At 41.8% G+C, this 20,833-nt stretch overlaps 2 protein-coding genes across 3 annotated transcripts in view; both read right to left on the reverse strand.

Moving 5' to 3' along the window:
- The window catches only part of nrbp2b (nuclear receptor binding protein 2b), a 37,196-nt gene extending 25,148 nt beyond the window's left edge, over positions 1–12,048 (reverse strand). The window contains exon 1 of one of the 2 annotated variants that reach the window (XM_037079139.1): positions 11,143–12,048. In XM_037079139.1, coding sequence (XP_036935034.1) covers positions 11,143–11,262 — 120 coding nt within the window. In that variant the 5' untranslated portion in view covers positions 11,263–12,048. The remainder of the gene's footprint in view (positions 1–11,142) is intronic. The other variant, XM_037079140.1, reaches the window with a different exon arrangement.
- Positions 12,049–17,614: 5,566 nt separating this feature from the next.
- LOC119008680 (mannose-specific lectin-like) lies at positions 17,615–18,533 on the reverse strand. Its single transcript, XM_037079275.1, has 3 exons — positions 18,482–18,533; positions 18,167–18,260; positions 17,615–18,007 (listed from the first exon to the last, which is right to left on the reverse strand). The coding sequence occupies exons 2-3, from the start codon at positions 18,254–18,256 to the stop codon at positions 17,741–17,743; spliced, it is 357 nt and encodes a 118-aa protein (XP_036935170.1). The 5' UTR covers positions 18,257–18,260; positions 18,482–18,533; the 3' UTR covers positions 17,615–17,740.
- Positions 18,534–20,833: the final 2,300 nt, after the last annotated feature.

Consider the following 20,833-nt stretch of genomic DNA (forward strand, 5'->3'; position numbering starts at 1 on the left):
ACAGCTTAACTTTACAGCAATTATAAATTGCAGAGTGTCAAAATCATTTGCCTACGTGTTTGGTCGACGTCAACGACCGTCAACGTTAATCGTCAAGGTCTCTCCGTCCCCTTTTTAATGTTCATATTTGACACACACACACACACACACACAAAAACACACACACACACACACACACAGATATCCATATTTAATTTCAAAGGTCGCGATATGAGCTGCTGGTGTTGAAGTTCATAGGAATGAATCAACACTTTGAAACCTGCACACACACTCTATCATATCAGCTGGTCAACAAAGCCGAGACAGTGAGAGAGAGCTCCCTTTGAAGCTGTAAAAGCGCGTGTGTGTGTATAACTGTGCGCTGTATCCCTCCTTTATTGAGAGTTAAAACACATAGATAGTCGTGTTTATAGAGGCTTTACGCAACCCTCTCCTGCCTGCCTGCAGCGGCCCTGGAGGATTTGTGCAACGTTTTTTTAGGGCTGATATTCACACACATGTTCTCTGATCAAAGTGGAGGTGGAGGACCTTGGCCTTTGCCTTAAAGGGGAGGGGGGGGGTGAACAACAACATCAACCCGAACCATAACAGCACCTTTAATGTCTTTACGGTCTCTGCTCTGTTCGGCAGCAGCTCTTTTAAACCAGCAGGCCTCAGACATTCCGGGAATCAGTCAGCACTTAGTGTAGACAGCGGCGGGCCTCACAAAGCTTTATTAAAGGCTTCATGTTACAATAGATAACAGGAACTGGACATAGACTATTATTAAACACTAATGTGTCTGTGTGTGTGTGTGTGTGTGTGTGTGTGTGTGTGTGCATCAGAATCACAAGACCAGATTTAAAAAGCTCCACGTGTCTTCAAGAAAATCCCCCTTGTTACGTTTCCACAGTCAGAGTCAGATGTCGGTATATATTTTGATAATAAAGGGCACATAGACTGCTGCGTCGCTTTCCTGCTGAGATTCTTCCTGCCTTGACGAATTTCTCAAGTTTATGGAATGCACGTGCACAATAGTGATTCTGGACAGATGCTCTATTTGGTTTAAAACAACAAAAACCAAAATTAAAATCATACGATAAGTCAAAGACGTCTCTATGCTGTGTTGCAGATATCTATTGATATTAGCATGCTAACCAGCTAGCCCTGGGCCCCAAATACCTATCCAGCTATCTGAGCTAACAAGCTAACAGTAGTCAAACAGTTTGACAGTTTATAGTTTACAAGTTACCCAAACAGAGCTACAAATCTGAAGACAAGTTCTTATTTTCTGCAATTTGGTGTAACCACTTGATAACAATGATAACGTAACTACAAACAAAACGCACCGGTCTCATATGTCTTGAAAACCTTCTCAAATTAAACATGCATGCTCAAGTATTTCTGCAAGGTGGTGGGCAAAGCTTGGGCACAAGTGGCTGCCCACAAATCAGAACAGCAACAGTCACCGTCTCGTTTTTTGTTTCAGTTTACTCCGTCACAGCCGCTTCTCACACCGTCACCATGTCTGTAGAGGTTGGCAATACCCGGCAGTCAGTCATCATACATACACACGTACTTGTAGCTGCAGTACACAGCAGTAACAGGTTGCTTTCAGGAAACTCTTTTAAATCACAGTACGCTGAGGCAGAGCAGCTGGAGGACATCAGAGGGAAAACTGGAGGATATTTCCTTCCTAAAAAATGATCCAGTTCCACCAAAATGAGTGATATTTGGGTATGAAGATGTTATTTTAAGGTAAAATAGTTACCTTAAAGTTGCTTCAAGTAAAGCAGTTCTTAATATTCCAAGTGCTCTGAGCCGTGGGTGTATTCCAGAGTCTTTCAGTGAAGTGTTTTCCTTTGGTGAATTTCATTTATTTGCAAATCAAGGCTCTGACAGAAGAGCTAAAAAATGAAGAGAGATGAATAATGATGGAATTATTTAGAATTATGCAAATCCAAGTGGCGGTGTTAAGGCTTGTGTTTCTGTGGGATAAGTCCTAGAATTTTCACAGCTCAGAAATTCAGGGACGCAAATCTGAAAAAAAAAAAAAAAAAAAAAAAGAAGAACTTTGTAAAACATGACTCTGTGAAACTGCCCTCCTTCACGGACCTTGCAGACTGCGAGTGACGCATGCTTGAGTAGGTGCGAGGCATTTCTGAGAGGCCGCAGATGTCATGTGACATGAACTATTATGACAGCTCCCTGAGAGCCCGCAGACATGTCAGCCATTCCTGGAGGATTCCTTTTCATGCCAGCTTCCCCGTCCGACTGGCAGAACGTCCGGGGGAGCTCCATTTCACACAGCTGGAGTGGAAAACGCTGACGGGCCCCTCTCTGTATATCCCAACAGGTCTGATAACCCACAGAGGGGTCAGATTTCACAACCAGGTGATAGGAGCCGTCGAGGTCACATGATCGGATCGGACGCATGAAAATGCTCTGAGGCCGAAAGGTCGAGGTATAAAAGCATCTTGCGACAGCTTGATGGCTGATTGAGCCTGAAAGGTTGAACCCTCACTCTGTCTGCTGTTTGCTGTGACGTTGCAGTGGATCTGACACAGCGGACCTGTTCTTAGCTTGTGGAATATTTTTTTTTGTGGTGTCTGTCAATGCGGTGTTACAGAAACTGAAGGTAGATAGAGGAAAAATGCAAAAAATGTTCGATTTTTCTCTATTATATTTTCAGTTTCCGACAGTTTGTCATTCTGAACTGTCCCAAGCATGACATGCTCTGCAGAATGGAAGAAAGAGGAAATGAGTAAATGTGATCAAAAAAGGCACTCATTAAAGACTCGGGATTTATTACAAACATTTCGTTGTTAATCATGCAGTCTATCCCAACAAAAGTCGTCTTGCGTATCTGCGAGTTAAATCTGGGAGCAAACCTTGAACATTGCAATCCCTACGACTTTGCCTGAGAAGTAGCTTGTGAACTCGAAAAATCCTTCTTGGCTGTTTGCTTTTATTGTTTGTATATTACGATGGGGAACCAATCAGGTATTTCAGGGACACCAATCAAATGACGGCAATAAATAAGTATAAAGCTTTGAGGCACATGAGTTATTAATTTGAGGCCATAAACTACCAATCTGTGGGAACGAGCGATCTACTCAGCTGTGCACACAGAGGACAAATAAGAGGAACCAGTCTCAGTCTACTAGCACAAGATTCTGACTTGAGACTTAACAGCTGCATGAGGAGCGCCGCCTGCTCCTTCCTCTGTTCACCTTTAATGAAGTGTAGATGCCAGCTGCAGCTACCACGCTTACTCTCAAATTAACTCCCGGGAATGTCCTCAATATCACAAGCTGATGATAACAGCGTACCAGAGGGCTTCCTCTTCTTCGTCAAAGTGCTGACCAATGCGTAATCAGCGGCTCAAACCCTCATGTCGGCTCCTGTTTTATATACACAGGCCTCCGTCACGCACGGCCGCCAGTGAGATAGCAGCATGTAAACATCAGAAAGTAAGAGCAGTATCTCCCCTCTTCAAGAAAAATGGTACAGAGCAATGACTCTTAGCTAACGTGAACAACAGCTTGACAGAATGCCCCCCCCCCCCCAGCCGCCGCTGGCAGAGAGATGTGTAGTGAAACTGAACAAGGACAGCTGTAAAACACAGATAGGAAACAGTGCCCTCCCTGATGCGATCTGGCAGGCTGGGTCAGACACACCCAGGTAGTAAAAATACAGTATGTCATCACACATGAGCAGGTAAGTTACACGGCGCCATTAAATCATTCATGCACCCCGGAGGAGGCGGAGCCGCAGGTCTCTTTTAGAGTTGGACTGGAATCACCTTGAATCAACAGTGGTTAAATGAGACACACCTGTGCAAACAAGTAGATGTTCTTTCGCCTCAATGTCAAGTCATTTCTTATTTCGCAATATTTGGGGTCACGATTAAATTCAATTTCCGATTCAACTGGAAGTTCAGCTGCAGTTCATGTTTCATGGCAATCTATCCAAAACTCATTGAGACATTTTACTGAAACCCACAAATGCCAAAATCATGACGGGGAAACTCATCTGGGAACCACGAATGAGAATGAACAAGAGGAGACTGAGATATTGTCCAGGACAAATGAAAACTTCCAAGAACGAACTATATGAAAAATGTAATGGCAATCCATTTGTTGTTGAGATATTTCACTCATTACCAGACAGCTCGGCCTTAGCAGAAGGTCAAGGGATCCCCAAAAGTCAGTAGGGTTAATCCTCTGGCAACCACGAATGTCTGTTCAAATTTTGCTGTCAATCCATCAAAAAAGTGCTTAGATTTTCAGTCTACATCAAAGTGGACCAACCAACAAGATGAGGTAACATTGCTGCTAGTGTGGCTAAATATAACCACCCCTGGGGAAAAAAAAATCAATGAACGCATCTGCACAAATCATTATTTCTGTATTCTAGGAATGAATGCGTGTGGATGTGTTTTCCTAGTAAAGCCTTGAGCCCCCAAGCAACAGGCGGGGAGGACCGGGTGAGCGTGTTAACAGGTGGATCAAAGCTGACTATCCCTTCTCTCCGTTTCCCCTCCAGGGAAATCTGAGTGGATGTCATTCCTCACAGGGCAGCTGTCAAGCTAGGAAACATGCCGGCACTGCTAGATTATCATGGAGCGCAAGTCATTAGGGGCATCCCCTCAGGACAGGCAGCGCTCACTGCAAGCCACAACTTGACATGGGCTTAAGAGGGGCGACGCGCTGTGCTGAGGACAGGTTTCCTCAGTCCAGTGACGCTTCTTTGAAACAGAAAACATCGAAAAACTACTGGAGGTTCACCGCCCGACATACAACACAGGTACTGTGAGGTGATGACTTTTGCAGCGATAAAATAAATCCTGACGTGTTCGACTTGCACTTCATGAGAAACAATGATGTCTGATTCGGTGAAAGTCAGTTTAAAAATTCGGTATTCTATCCTTTGATTATCTTTCTCTGTTTTATAATATTGTTAATCAAGTGACAGTCCGAGATGGCTTCCACATGAAGAGACTGCTATGAGCCACATGTCTTAGTTTCTGGTTACGTAATGATTTATTGATTTCTTACATTCACCCCATGAGCTCAAACTTCATACAGAGAACAAGCCTGCCTACAAGTATGTTAAGACTAGTAGACTTTTGCCATGTGATTATGATATTGTATATTGTATATGATATTATGATATTGTAGTAAATATCAGTGTTTCCTGTCTGAAGTGGGTCACCACACTAGAGGCAAAAATCACCTCAATTACTTATTGCATTAAATTTGAAATATGACACGTTCACACATCCAGGGAAGGAAAGCTGTGGTGACATTCCTCACAACAAAATGCCGTATCGTTAATGAGTGTGGTTCTCATTTAGGCCGTCATCTACTCATGATTGAGGTTGGAGATTTGTCAGGATCTGGGCGGCATCTGCTGAGCAGTTTCCTGGGGGAAACTTTGACTACCATCACATAATTGCATGACAAACAACAACAATGCTGTAATCAACATAGGCCGTTTCACAGCCCACCACCGGAGAAGAAGCAAGAGAAGCGAAATGGAATTCAGCCTTCAGTTGTTTAATAATTTGTGCCCATTTCTTTACCAGCTCCTCTCCGACCTAATGCCTGTTGCACTGATCTTTTTTCAAAGTGTCTTGTTGAAACGCAATGTTGTTTTTTTTCCACATTGCTCACAGGTTGACACGTGTGCGAGCCCTGACACATGCATTGGGTTTCACTTAACATGCAAGTGCAGAAAACAACATCTGGCCATCACACCGAACCTCACACATTCATCCGTGCTTGTGAATTAACACTATGATGAATAAATGCAGTTTCGTGGCCTCATTTTCATCACTCCGTGAGCAGATGGAGACAGCTCCTGGAAACAGACAGTTACTGGAATGAGTACTGTGATGCTGCCAGTGCACTATGGGTGGCGTGGATTCACTTCAGGAGGTCTACCATGCTGCAATATCGAGTCGAGATCGGAGGGGGGCTGGAGATAATCCTCCGTCCAGGCTGTGATAATAAAAAAAAAAAAGAGCACAGTGTGATAGGTTGGGGTTCACTGTGTCTCTAGTGGATGTGACTCCAACTGAGCTTCACAGCTTCGCCATGTGCGCCCGACAAGACTGAGACAGGAACTGCAAGGTTGCCATGGAGTCAGACAGCTAACTGCGAGTACGAATAGTGGAGTCGAAGTGGCATCGTTCCTTCTAACGGACAGCAGGGGGGCGACTCCACTGGTTCCAAATATAAGTGCGATTGTATAGAAGTCTATGAAAAAAATTAACCCTCCTTCTCACTTGATTTATGACCTCAGTTCCCCGATGAGTTCTTGGTCTCAATCAAGTCTTCAAGTCTGCTTCAACACAGCGTGACGTTCATCGTGTGAATGATGACACCATTTAGAGTAAAATGGACGATAAAGCAGAGCATGTTCTAGGGCATGACCTTGCGATTGACAAATTGCTGCGTGTCATTAGGTTCTCAGTCAGATCCAATCAGGATTATCCTCCCCAGCTGCTCACCTCTGTTCCAAATAAAATAATAATACGCTGCCGGTTTTGCAACAACAGCAGTCCTCAAACCAGTTTTTGAAGTCAAAGCAGCTTTGCACTAGGCAACAATGTATGGTATTTTATCTAAATGGATTTATGGACACCATAAATAATGATTTTTGATTAATAATGACTTTTTTTTTGCAGAACAGAAATGCTAAATATTGTTAGTATCAGGTTCTCTCACAAACTAAATCTTTCAAAATGTAATCAATAGAAAGTGGGATAGAAAGATGTGCTGCTTTGGACTGGGACAGGCATGCTAACTGCAGAAGATATCTCTTCAAAATAATACATAGACAAAATTGGATCACATGTTTTAATATTTCTCCTCAGAAAGTGTAATTTCAGAACTATATCTTAACAGAAAGATTAGTAAGATTCTTATCCTGCTATTCCTAAGATAACCTGGAAGAAAGGTGGCAGTTTTTTGTCAGATTCATGTCCCAACAGCAGTATTATGTGAGTCACTACCTTGCTTGTGTAAAGCGTCCTTCGTTAGCATGAATGTCGCCACTCTGGGAACAGCACAGATGACTCAATCAAAGATATACGTGCCACCAGTCAGAGATCACAAACTCACGTCTCAAGCCAGAAGGCAGAATTTTACCACAATTCACCACAGCCATTTAATTTGGAAATTGTTCATCCACCAACCTCAGTTTAATTAATTTATTGCATCATCTCGTGGGAACATTTTCTGTAGCTTTTCACACATCTGAGCCAGAAAACGTGCCTTAACAGTTGTAGTGCTTAAACTGACTCTGAAGGTACCACATTCGTCCTGTTTAAAAAAAAGTGAAAACCATTCCTGCCTGCTGAGAAAACAAGGCAACACGTGCGGACCATGTGACCGTGATGTTTATTTTAATGCCTGGTCTGAATAACAGATAGGGCAGCGTGCATTGTGAACTTTCACCCACTGACTTATTTACCGAGCATTCATGTGCATTTCAAACCTGCCGCTCAGACACACCCGGGCCCACTGGACGGAGAGGGGAGCCAACGAGTGCATGCAAACAGTCACGTCTGCATTGACAAATCCATTTGATTGATGGTTCAATCATATCCTTTGTACTAATACGATTCTGACTGATTTCACAGATCTGTCAACACGACGGCCATTTCAAAGGCAGCTACGGTTTGAACCTGCTGGAGCAGTGACAGTTCCACCGGCTCCTGAGATATAATGTCACATGGGCTCATTTTGTTTGTGATAGTCAGGATCAAACATGTGTAAACACCGCAGCCTGGCAACAGCTCATCATTAAAAATGCTAGCTCAAGGTGAGCAATGAAGTGAAAGACAGAGGCGGCTGAAACTGTTGAGTGTAGGTCCAAGAGCATCAACAGTGAGGGCAACAGAGAATATTGTGTTTTCATGATGACTAAATCATACTGCTTTATTAAATTACTAAATTTGTCAATCCAGGAAAACGATTATGTCTGATTAAATGTATAAGGTAGTTTACATTAGCGGACTCCATGTCTTCCTTTCAGATCAAGTGCTTTTGTGTAGTTTATGTCATCATAAACCGACTACATTTTGATTTTTTAATTATTGTTTGGATAAAATGAGAGATTGTAGGACGTCATCTTGTGGTTTAGGCTCTTATGAGGAACAATTTCTGGCTGTTTTCTGACATTTTATCAGCAAATAATTACCCACACTGACACAAAATTGACAGACTAATTTATACTTTATACTAACTATAAGTCAGTGGTTGATGTCCCAGTTTAAGGACTTTAAATAGAAGTCTATCAGAATGATTATACTGCAGCAGTGTTTATATGATTGGTCAATTAATCCATTGGTCGATCTACATCCAATATTACTTAATCTATAGAAAAACTGACCCTAAAATATGAGGATTTAGTGTGTTTTTCTAGCTTATGTCACTATGAGCTGACTACATTTTGATTTTTTTAAAGAATAATTGATTGTGAATAAAAGTCATCAGGTGGAGTGTCTGTTTTGATTAATGAAATTGTGCTTCCCACATCTAGGATTTCAGGGAAATTTTTATTTCAAAATGTGCTAAATTTGTTCTTAAGCAAAATGTTTGTTCATGTTAATATTCCGTAAAAAAAAAAAAAAAGAAGGAAAAAAGATTTGTCTGATGCAAAGGAACTGAACCTAAATCCAATTGTAACAAAGCACAGATTTCTCATTTCATGACATGTGCTGACATAAAGAAATTAATGCTACTGATATTCAGACATCGATTTTTATTATGGCAGCCACCTCTAAAAGACTGGTGCTGTCTGCAGAGGGCTAATGGAAATGTGACAGCGGAGGAAGCCCAGAAGTCGTGATGGATAATCAATCAGTGGAAAAACACCAGGGTGGGGTAGCGTGTGTGTGTGTGTGTGTGTGTGTGTGTGTGTGTGTGTGTGTCGGCTCTAACATGAATGATGCTCGCTGACACAGAAGTGCAGGGAGGTCAGGTGGTCGGGGCGTTCAGAGGACACAGTGTGTGTGGCAGAGATAACCTTCTACTTAAATTCTCAGGGCTTATCAGGAGCAGTAAGCGGAGGCGACGCCCACCGCCTCACAATTGTTGAGAAATTCAGAAGTCCGTTTTTTCACTCTGATAATGAGCGAACTGTTGTGTTCTTTTGAAGATGTCGGACATTCCTCAGACAAAGTGTGTAAACAGCACGGCTGCAACGGACTGAATTATTTTCATTGTTGATTAATTTGTCTGTTATTTTCTCAGTTAATCGATCAGTTGTTCGGTCTGTAAAATGTCAGACAATTTTGAAAAATTTTGATCAGATGATGACCCCACAAGTCTTGTTTTGTCCACAACACAAATAAATGCTGTTTACTGTCCTAGAAGAGTAAAGAAACTAGAAAATATTAACATTTCAGAAGCTGGAATCCGAGAATTTTGACACATTTTTCTTTAAAAATTACTGAGACTGGTTAATTAATGATTAAAATACTTTGCAATCAAAGCAACAGTGGACAACTAATCAATTAATCTGGCTCTAATAGACAGGTTTTAGCAGCATGGAGGCTGCTGATGTAGAGGATATCTAAGAAACTAGCTGCATTTTGTGTCTTCATTGGCGACATGGAACAAACATGGAGTTGTTGTTGGGAGAGGAAGCTTCGAGCGAGGCCACTGGGTTATTTTCTGTAATGCTGCTAATGTCTGAACAGTCCATCTCCTGCTGATCCTCATGTGGAAAGGCGGTGGAGTCATACATATATAGCAGTAGATCTGGGACAGACAGGGACTCGTAGTATCCCTCAGTAACAACAATAATTTGTCCTGTATTTATCCAGAACACTGACTGAAGCGAGAAAGGTGGCAGGGTCCGCCAAACTGCTGGACTAGTAAACTTCACCCAACATGAGCAGACACTGACTGAATTTTCATTTTTGGGTGAACTTGACTGAAGCAGTCAGACTTGTATTTACACCACCACAATGTGTTAGTGTGTTTTTCAGACATGAGTTAAAGGACAAGTTCACCCAAAAATGAAAAAGTCAGTTCAGTCAGTATCCAGTCGGCCACATGCCGACGAAAACTCTGGTCAGATTTCGTCGTCAACAAAACATTCCTGGAGCTTCACAACTGTAGTAGATGGGGACTTGCTTTAAAATGCAAAAATACAGCTTATCCTGCATAATCAAAGTCTCCCGAGGCCCTGAGATTATCATTATTTTTAATTTTTTTTGAGCTGATATCTTTACTGTAGAAGCTAAGCTAAAAGCGTTGGGACGTGGGTGTAAATAACCTGTTTTCTAAACAGTGTGGTACCTCCGGGCTTTGGAAGACCTGGATTAAGCTGGGACAAGCTGTATGGAGCCATTTTGTGTTTTTTAATCCACTGTTTTGTCCACAGCTACTTCTGGGGAGAACGCTGCAACGCCGATTTGCTGTGAAGCTCCAGGTACATTTTGCGGACTTAATGACAGAATTTTACATTTTTGGCTGAACTTATCCTTTAAGTGAAGAAGTCAGTCTTGTATTACATGACCCGCAGTGTGTTAGTGCGTTTTGCAGCCATGAATTAAGGGATGCATTCACCCCAAAATGAAAAATTCAGTCAGACAGTATCTAGTCTAGACACGAAAAATTGAAAAAAAGGTCCGGTGAGATTTCATAGTTAACAAAACATTTGTGGAGCTTCACAGCTGCTGGTGACTGACTTCACATTTTTGGGTGAACTCATCCTTTAAGTGGAGAACTTGCACTGCACGTTGTCTCGCTGTGATTTGCAGCCCCCTTGAATTTTCAAAGAGTCGGAGCCTCGTAAAACTTCAGGTTCAATGTCAAGATCCCGCACAGTAATCCTCCTGGAAAGGAAGGAAGAAAAGAGGCGGCGGGGGTGAAATAACCTATTCCTGTCCCACTGACAGAGACTAAGCAGATCAGCGGACACGTCGGTGCGTCGGGTTAATGGTGGGATGGGGCATTTAATACTCTCTGGCCTGGCTCGAGAGAATTGCATAACTGAGGAGGGGGGGACGTGTCCGGCTTGATTCAGAGATTGCAACTCCATTGATTTATTTCCTGATCAAAGAGCTGGCTGATGGCAATTGCAGGAACACACGCGCGCGCGCGCGCGCACACACACACACACACACACACATAGACCAACCTGCTCTTTCCGTTTCTGCCAGCGGCCGCACGGGCTCTCCTCCAGGATCTCACTCTCATCCTCGCTCTCCTCCTCCTTCCCCTCCGATCCCGATTTCCTCTCCGGGACAGACATCGTCATTTTCACGCCGTTATATGTGTCCAGATTTTTTTTTTTTCTCTTTTCAACCCCCCAAATCCCCGGAACCTTCTCTCCCTGCTCTCCTCGGGCTGTCTGCTGTGTTGTTGTGGTTCAGACGCAGAGACGGTCCGCCGCTTGTCTGCGCAGTAGAACAAACCGCCCTCCTCCTCCTCCACCTCCTCTCCACGCTACACCACCACCTCCACCCCCAGACGACACCAGCCGCTCTCAGCCTCCCTTGGCGCTCAAAACATCTTGCACGGAAGACAAACACACACACACAAAAAAACAGATAATGCTGAAAAGAGTGAGAGAGGAAGGGAGAAATTCCTCCCCTTCTCTCCACACGCACACTTCTTCCTTCAGACAGAAACGAGCAGCATTGCGAGGTCGCTGCTGGACAGGGTGGAAAAATATATCCCAGACTTCATGCGCCCTGTAGGCTGCATGCAAAACAGCTTTTTTTCCCTGCTCCTCCGCCTATTTACACCGAAGCAACACGGGAGGAAGAGCTCGGCCCCTTGAAGCAAAAGAAGAGGAAGAAAAAAAGATTCCTTCCCAGTTGAGCGTGCTGCGTTCACGGGCCCGCCTCAGATGTGTCTGTTTTCAGGCAGCGCGTTCATTTCTCGACCGTCTTCCACGCGCGTCATTGTCGGCGCTGCTCGGTCTGTGGAGCTGTGGGCTCCTGCCAGGCGCGGTGCGCAGGGAGACGGGCTACCGTAAAGGCGCCTGTATGCGCGCACGGCAAACTCGGGGAGGCGTAAGAAAAAGTGGGTGCGAGCGTGCGGTACGCCAGAAAAGAGGACCGCCAGTCAAGCGTCTGGATGTTTTCATGCAGTGTGTCTCAATTTTAAGAGAAGGGGACACAAATGTAAAGCCCAGGCTCCTGGCTGTCGTAAACTGTGAGTTGCCAAATGGCTTACAGCTGTGGATATTGTTCCTTTGAGGGACAACCTGGCTCCTCGAGCGGGAGACACACCTCTGTGTTGTTTGTGGACGTCTCGACCGGCTTTGTGGTCGTTTTGCGTCTGTGGTCATCTAGTTTTTTCTTCATGGTGGCATCACATCCAGTTTCCTTGCTTTTTGTATACATATAATATTTATACATTGATTTTTTTTTTCTTCATCTCTTTATTTTGTATCATTCTTTTGCCGTGATGTGTCTCTCTGTGTCCATATGGTCACTCCTTGCAGGTGTTTGTTCGTCTTTGTGGTCATTTTGTATCTCTTTGGTGGTTTTGTGTATCTTTGCTTGTGTTGGTGTGTCTTTGTGGTCATTTTTGCACCTCTTTCGTTTAACTGATTTGCCAACAAGGAATGTCAACAGTCACTGTGTATAAAGTCTCTTGTTCAGGGGCCCTATGGCCTGGAGGCCCTTCAGTAATCCTTACACGGCACTAACAAGCTGACTACCTGTTAACTTGTGACTGTGGTGGTGGGGGTAGCAATAGGCTCCCTGTGCCACCACTGCCGGCCTCTCTGGCCACTGAACACAGCAGTCTTTGTCCTGATTTTGGACAGCCAGGACCATGATGGAAATAAGTTTTGTTAACTTTTAAGTTAACAACAGTATCCTACTGTGTTTTATAATTGTAAAATACTGTGACATTTTCATCCCTCACATATGAATTAACAGTTCAATCAGTCATTTGACAATTACAGTAGATAACTGTAATTTAACAGCATAAAACAGTATTTGTCACACATTGCTGTAAATTTACAGTGGATTACGACAGTATCTTACTGTATTTTAAGATCATTGTAAAATACTGTTAAATATTCATTCCTCACATGTAAATTAACAGTTAATGCTCAGTCAGCAATGAGAAACTGTCATTTTTTTCAACAGTATTTTCTGTCAAGCAGTGGAGACGTGTGCTAACTCTGTAGTCTGGTGGTATAGAAGGGGATAATTCTGTTTCTCTCACCAGGCGTCGGCACAGTGACCAGACTTTAGCTGAAGTGGTTTTATATCAACCTACGATAAAAGGCGACACAAAAATTGTGTCCAGTGTTGTTTTGTCTCTGTGATTATTGAACTGTTGACATTTCCAGTGTTTCATTGGGTCTGTTTCATTAGTTCAGGTTGCTAAATAGGGCGAAGTTAAGCCCTGTAGTTAGCTTGTGCTCAATTAGCCGTAGGTGTTGCTGACCTTCATAAAGTTTTTTTCTATTGTAAACTGTATGTGTCAGTATCTTATCATGTATTGATTTAACTTCATTAACTTCACTGTACACTAGTTTTCCAGAGGTAACCCTCCCTAAACTATAACTAACCACGCTCTCTTCTTTCTGTCTCTTGCTTTTCTCTTCTTTGCACTTTTCATCCTGTCTTTAATCATTTTCTCTCTCCCTTGAACAGTTTATTGCTCTGGCCCACTTCTCTCCCCTCATTTTTATGTTTCTTTCTCTCCCTCCATTAGTCTTTTATATTTTTATATTTTACCAGAGATGTTGTGTTGCTAATTTTATTTATTTATTTATTTATTTACAGCACTCGTCATCGGTGACTGAGGACACCAGCCAAACGCTGCTGTCAAGTACTCACTGTTCACTCTTTCTTTCTCCCCCTCTTTCATTTCTCCCTGTCCACTTTCTATTGTTCACATGCAAAATACTTGTTTTCAAGCTAGACTGTTACACTGTCCTTGATGGCATTTTAAATCAGTGTTACACTGTTCTTGATGCTATTTTAATTCAGCATCTGAGATTATGCTCATGAGTTCAGTAAAACCTGTCACTAATGATTTTATTGGAGACAGTTTCTTCCAAATGCGGTAATGCAATTACTAATCTTACAAAGTCTGCTGTAAAAATGAGCACTTTGTAATAAACTACAGCAATGTTATGGAATATATGTTCTCTTGTGTTCTATACCAGAGTTCTTGAACTTATTACTTAAAGGTCTGCATCTGGTTTTTACTGTCCAATCTTCGCTACCCTCCTCGTCCGCTAGCTTATCCTGCTACTTTTCTTCAGCTGAGCAAAGACAGATGAACAGTGATGAATGCATGTTGTTGCTGAATGTGTTTCTGATCCGCTCTAAGCAGGCAAGACATTAGTAAAATACAAGAAAAGTCAAGCTGTGTGTTTTGGATGATGACTGGCTGTTGGGATGAATGTGGTCGCCTAGAGCTGGGTATTTGAGAGGTCCTGCATACTTTGTTTTTAAATTGGTGAGGATTTATACGAATGCAAAAATAACAGATTTTATAACACACTGGCATATACTGTAAAATCACCATAACCCACACTTCTTCTACTGTACTGTACTGTAATCCAAAATACAGTAATATACTGTTAAATAAATTATGGTAGATGTGCTGTAAAATAACCACAACACCCACCTATACTGGCGTCCCTGCTGCCAGTATTTTACTGTTTTTTTACAGTGAAATTTTTTCCAGTGTATAGTTTCCTATTTGTTGTTGTTGTTGTTTTTAACATATTTAAGCTTATTTTGTCTCAGCATTTTCAGGCAAGGAGTTTTAAACATAGGTTATTTTTTCATAAACCAGAACCAAGCCACCAGAACCTGCTTTCAAACCCAGAACAGTGCAACAGTCCCCACTGTGAAACCAGAATCTAAACCAGAATAGGGCACCAGAAGGGCCTTGCTGTTTAATATGTTAATAAAAATAAAAGAAAGGGCCTTTTGTACCTTTTTTTTAATAAAGAGTCTGTGGTCTGATGGCTGTTTGGCAGGTCTTTGAGAGCTCCAGTTGTGGAAGAAAAATACATTAATTAAGAGGTTGGATCGTCAGAAAGTGTAGACTAATAATTGCCGGCTGATTTCATTTCACAGACTTATTGTGTTGGCAAAGTCTTGGCCAATAAAGTGCCAGTATCCTCTATATGATTTACAGCAACGTCTTGAATGTCTGGAGTGAGCTGTAATTTTAACACTGCATAACAGAATGTGTCATTGGCAACCTACAACTAAACCTCACCAACCATGAAGACTGTCCACACTTTCAACAACTTCCTGCAGTAAGTGAATGCACAATATAAGGTATAAATGGATCATTCTGAATAGTTATTATGTGTTAAGTGTCTCCGAAAACCCTGAATTTGTCGAGTGCATCAAATATGTGTGAGTATTCAATAAACAAAAATACATAATACAGATAGAAGATTATATAAAAAAGCTCCTACAAATGTCAGGAAAGCTCAAATACATCATTTGTCCTACACAAACGTCCTGCAGTTATTGTGCTCACTATTTTTTTGGGTCCATTTCATTTGTTATTTTGTGCTGTTGTTGTTGTGCATTGAATACAAATTTTCAACCCTTACTTGTAAAACCCCTGTCTGTTTTTTTCTATCCTTCTGAGCCTAATCCAGAGAGAATACGGTACTTGAACTGTATTTCCAAGTATCAAGCAGAGGTTTTTAATTCTTCATGAGAACTGCTCTTGAGTATAAGTCTTGTTTGCCATCTAGTGGTTCTGCTTTGAAAATGCACTTGAAGATTTGTCATGATGTTAGAACATATATGGCAGAATTAAGCGTGTATATATTTCATAACATATTAATTTTTTTGTCTTGTTTCTAATGACATCAGACATCAGCTCCACGGTGGTTAACAGCTGAGTCATAATCACAGATCTATACAGTAATCACCCTCTTCCTCTATTTTTAGCACACAGAGGGCCTGAGAGTGAGCCCCAGTTCTGCCAGTTCCCTCGCGCTGTTAATGAGATTTTTAGTCTCGGCACAAGGAGCAGAGCACACAATGGCTCCGTCTAGACAGGGCACAAAATGGTGTTTCAGGGCTGGCAGCAAAAGCAGCAGGAGTGATGGCACAAACATGATAATGAGTAGAACGACTGCCCCCTTTCTGGGCACAGTTTTGGCCACAGTGTGTGAAAATCTGTTCTAAATATGTCATCACTAGTCCACTAGGATGTTTGAGGAGGGATTTCAAAATCACTGTCTTAAAGGGCCGATATGTCAATTGCTGTGAGTTTTAGTGGAAAACATAAAGGAACAGAATCAACAGAATGTGAAGAAATTGCAGTTTTGACAGTATGATGTCGATGTATTATGTGGCAGCGAAAAGCTGGAGCAATATTTTTTGAAAGTTTGGTATCAAGGTATTTTTGGGGGCACAAGAAAAATGTAAACTTGCATCTACTTGCAAGGATGTGGTCTGCAACACTGTTGCATAGCAAAAAATCTCATCTTCACTTTTTAGCTTTTCTGTCAGCTTTCAGCAGGGTAGCTTCATGCTGAAACACATTAGTCATCAACATTCAGGCAAGACAGCTAGCCTACATTTTATTTGATGGGGGACAATCAGGGACTGTTGGTTCAGAGCTACTGTTCTTAAGTTAGCATGCTAACATGGTCTGTGCTAGCTCCTGCGCAAACATCAACAATCCCCTGGTCCCCAAGTGCCACTAACTGCATGGCTAACTGAGCTAACTAGCTAAGACCAGCTACAGTAAGCAGTTTGACTGGTGATGTACTGTGCCCCCATTTGTTCTGAGTGTGAATTTGACAGGTGGCCCATTCCTACATATTACAGCTTTGATAAACAGACTGAGCAGATCTGGGACAAATGATTGATTGATCATGACTGATGTTGTCAGCTTTGTCTCTCCACACCAAAATAAAAAGACACATTTTGCACACATTTTGCCATAATCAGATTCAGAATAAGATTTACATTAACTGCCGAGAAGGTTTTCACTTGCAGGGATTTTAGCCAAGTATCATGGCACATAAAATAATAGAAATTTGGAAATATTTAAAGTAAAAATAATTATTATAAATATTCAGCGTTCTTACTTACCATGGTACAATCATTTCAAAAACTGATGCACATTTTTTCAGCCAGTGCGTCATCACGTGTTGTCACAATCATTCTGCAGGAATAATGTCATGAAATATAAGATAATAGAGGCATTAGAATCCTGGTTGAAGATCAAATCATGATAGCTGGCAGGTTAAGAGATAACAAGAGACTTTAGATTGTGTGTTATGTGTGAAACATTGTTTTTTTAAACTTTACATACACTACTTACTTACACCTTTACAAAACCATACATTATAATCACATTTGTGAGAATCCCCTGCCTAAGATTCAGCACGAAGATGAGCAAAATTTCATATTTAAAGGAGATTTAACACTTTTCTAATATGCATGTGCTGTGAGGCTTATGTAGGAACAGAGGCTGGGACTAGACTGACATCTTGTGGTGCTTTGTTACAGTCGCAAAACTTCTCTGGTCAACAAACTCATGTTTCTCCTCAGCACTATATATGGTTCAACAATGCATTCACGGTTTGCCTACTCAAAGCCTTGGATTTACAGTCTGGTTGTTGATGCACAAAGCACAAAGAGAGGAACGTCATGAAAATGTGCTTTTATTTGACTCCAGATGACATAGTAGGCAGGTTAACTGTAATCAACACTGACATCCAGAGATGACTTTCCAGGGCAGAGCATTCATTTCAAAATATTGACATCATTTTATAATTTTGTGCCATGGGAGTCAGCAGAGCTCCAAATTTGTTCATCCCTGTACAGCTCCAGTTTGCCTTCGTCGGTCAGCACTACACGGCACATCTGGACTGCTTTGGCCTGGTAGGTGTTTGTGGCCCACTTGGGAACGTTACCCCTGTTGTAAATGACCAGGTTGCAGTCGGGCTGCATGCACAGGCGATAACCATCTGACCCGTGAGTGTTAGAAGCCCAAACAACCTTGCCGTCATCATAGAGGACAAAGTTACCATCATCCTGCAGAGCAGAAATGGAGACATTTGGCTGTTAGGGAAATATGCATTTCCTAGATAAGTAAATAAAATAGAATAAAAATGTCTCATATATTTAATTTCAGACGTCTTGGTAAGTAATTTATACACTTTAACGACCTTCAAAGAAATCTGGTTTACTCACCTGGAGAACGGCCTTCCACCTTCCATTGTTGGACATCAGGTACTCTCCCCTCTGAAGCTCTTCATTTTTTAACAAAGTGTTCTTGCTCATGGTTCTGCAATGAAAAGAAAAACCTGCATTGTATCTCTGTGAAACACTGAAAAGCAATGTAAACATATATTTTGTGAACTGAATTTGGTTTTGTTTCCTATTACTATTATAAACTTCATCTCAGCTGCACAGATTCAATTGTAAACTGCAACGAATTCTTCACACATTAAACTAAACGTGCACAGTAAGAACTCATCCATCAGTATAAACGTGAAGAATACTTACAGGCTTGAATGTCCCACCACAGTCGGACTGCATGCAGAGGAGGAGGAGTGAAGTGAACCACGTTAAATTCATTCTGTATTTATACATACCTCGCCTGGGGGTGGTGAGAGGAGGGTCTTTCTCTTATGAAATCCTAATGTTTCCATTATTGGGAAATCTGCTCCTACATTGATGACTTCCCCCAGGTTGTTACCACTTCCAGTTTCTATCTGATACCGAACAAGGGCAGATGTCAACTCATATTTCTTTATGATCATCGAAAGCTGTCATGTTTTGAGTTTTTGGTTTAGTTAATTTTCCCATTTTGCTTTTCATTTTGTCCCTTTGTCCTTTTCTCGACATTTTTCTGTCCACCTGTCTATTAAAGCCTGTTTAATCTCGTTTTCAGGTGGTCTGTTGTTGTCATGCATCACCTGTGTTCCTGCTCTGTATCTTTACCTCAGTCCTGATGCTCCTGTGATTTCTCCCTGTCTGCTTTTTGTTTCCTGCATTTTGACTTATGAAAATTGTTTGAGTTTGGACGTTGGACATCAGCTTTATATTGATAAAGCTCAGTCTGGCCTCTGGCTCTAGCCGGTGTCTGGTGCAGCACCCCAGCTTCCAGAGTCCCCTTGGTGCACCTCTGTCTGCCTGCAGGTACCACGCTGGAGACATAGGAAGGTGGTCAAGGTGATCAGTTTAGACGTCTTACATTTCATGCATAGGTTTAGAGCATATATGCTACACTGTGAATGGCTCGGCTGTGATATTAAACAGTCTGGCAACTTCTTCTGCAACATGTGAGAGAGCTTCATTTGTACCCAACAGGCTTCTGTCCCTTCCCCACCTCTTTTGCAGAATATGTCTGTGTCCATGAATGTTCTGATGAAAACTCAACAAAAAAGTGATGAAAAATATATGAAACAATCAACTGGTTCACCGGGACAGGTCTTCTTGTAAAAGCAAATATATTGTCGATGAACAGCACCTACTATTGACTGACAGCTGGAGTGAACCACAAATGCTTTGGTGGAGATTCAGCTGATGTAATAGCTGAGCTGCTACATCTTCCAGGAAAGCTGCTTTGCACAACACACTTTTGTGAGATCGAAAGACATACAAAGTGAAAACACAGTTAAAACATTCTTCAAATTGATTTTTATTTCACCAGACAAACATCAGACATACGAATGTGTAATTATAATGATGAGGATGGCGTAGATGTGTCTCGCAGTAAATGTCGAACAGAAACATGTGACTCTGTGTGTTGCCGCTCCTCACAACATCTGTCATTGTTCTGCATGTGACTTGATGATAATATGTGGGTCCAGTTTTGGTGAGTACACTGCAGGTACAGAGTTGGACCAAAGGATCCACAAAGGAGAGCCCTGCAGAGTGAACAGGATGGATCAGAGAAGAAATTTGACAAAGTGTCAGGGACAAAATTGTTCCTCCAGGAGGTGTTTCGGAGCATCTCTCAGGCCGTTTGGAGTCCACTGGTTCCTACTTGTAGAGTCACTTTATTTTTAGATCAAAAAGGTTAGAGGCAGAAAACTGAGGAGAAATTTCTATGATACATTTTTGCCGAGCTTCTATACTGCAAAATGTCTGGTTTACTCAACAACTCCACTCCACAGTGTAAAACCTCCCAGACATACTTTAGCCTCATCATAGATACATTTTCTTTTATTTGATCCCAGATGATTACAAGCATCAGGTTTAGATGGTTAACATCTTTCGCTTCATTTTTATTTATTTTTTTTAAATCAAAGACACTTGTGCGGAGCCTGAAATATCCTGGTGTCAGAAGAATTTAAACTTACTGTACTTTCTATCATAGTAGTCATATAGCCAGTAGTCAACAGGCTTTGCAGGACCCACAAAGGTGGCAGATGAATAAGCATCTTGATTTTATGCAATCTAGTGGAGGGGGGCGGTATTTGGTCAGAATAGATGATTATGGTAAGAAAACAACCTTGGAAAAAAAATTTTAAGCATCAGTTTTGGCGAGTTTTGGATATCAGCAATCAAGAAGAAAGAAAACAATGAAACATGCAGCTGCTCCGTGTGACTGGAGACAGTTAAATACATGTGCAGTGTGAGGCTGCAGTGGGATTGGTCTGACATCTTGTGGTGCTATGATGCAGCTGCAATAATGTCTTTAATTTCAAATCCTCATGTTTGTCCTCAGCAAAACAATTGGTTCAGTAACACATCTGTGGTTTTACATGACTCCAACACTTGCAATTCTTTTATAATGAGCACAGGCCAAATTGTAGTAAAGAAGAAAACAACTCATTCATGCATCATTGAATTTCCTTTTATTTGATCCCAGTTAACGTAAGATGATGACAAACATCACTTCATGCCTTT

The sequence above is a fragment of the Acanthopagrus latus genome, chromosome 19 (assembly GCF_904848185.1).
Source record: "Acanthopagrus latus isolate v.2019 chromosome 19, fAcaLat1.1, whole genome shotgun sequence".
Classification (NCBI taxonomy): domain Eukaryota; kingdom Metazoa; phylum Chordata; class Actinopteri; order Spariformes; family Sparidae; genus Acanthopagrus; species Acanthopagrus latus.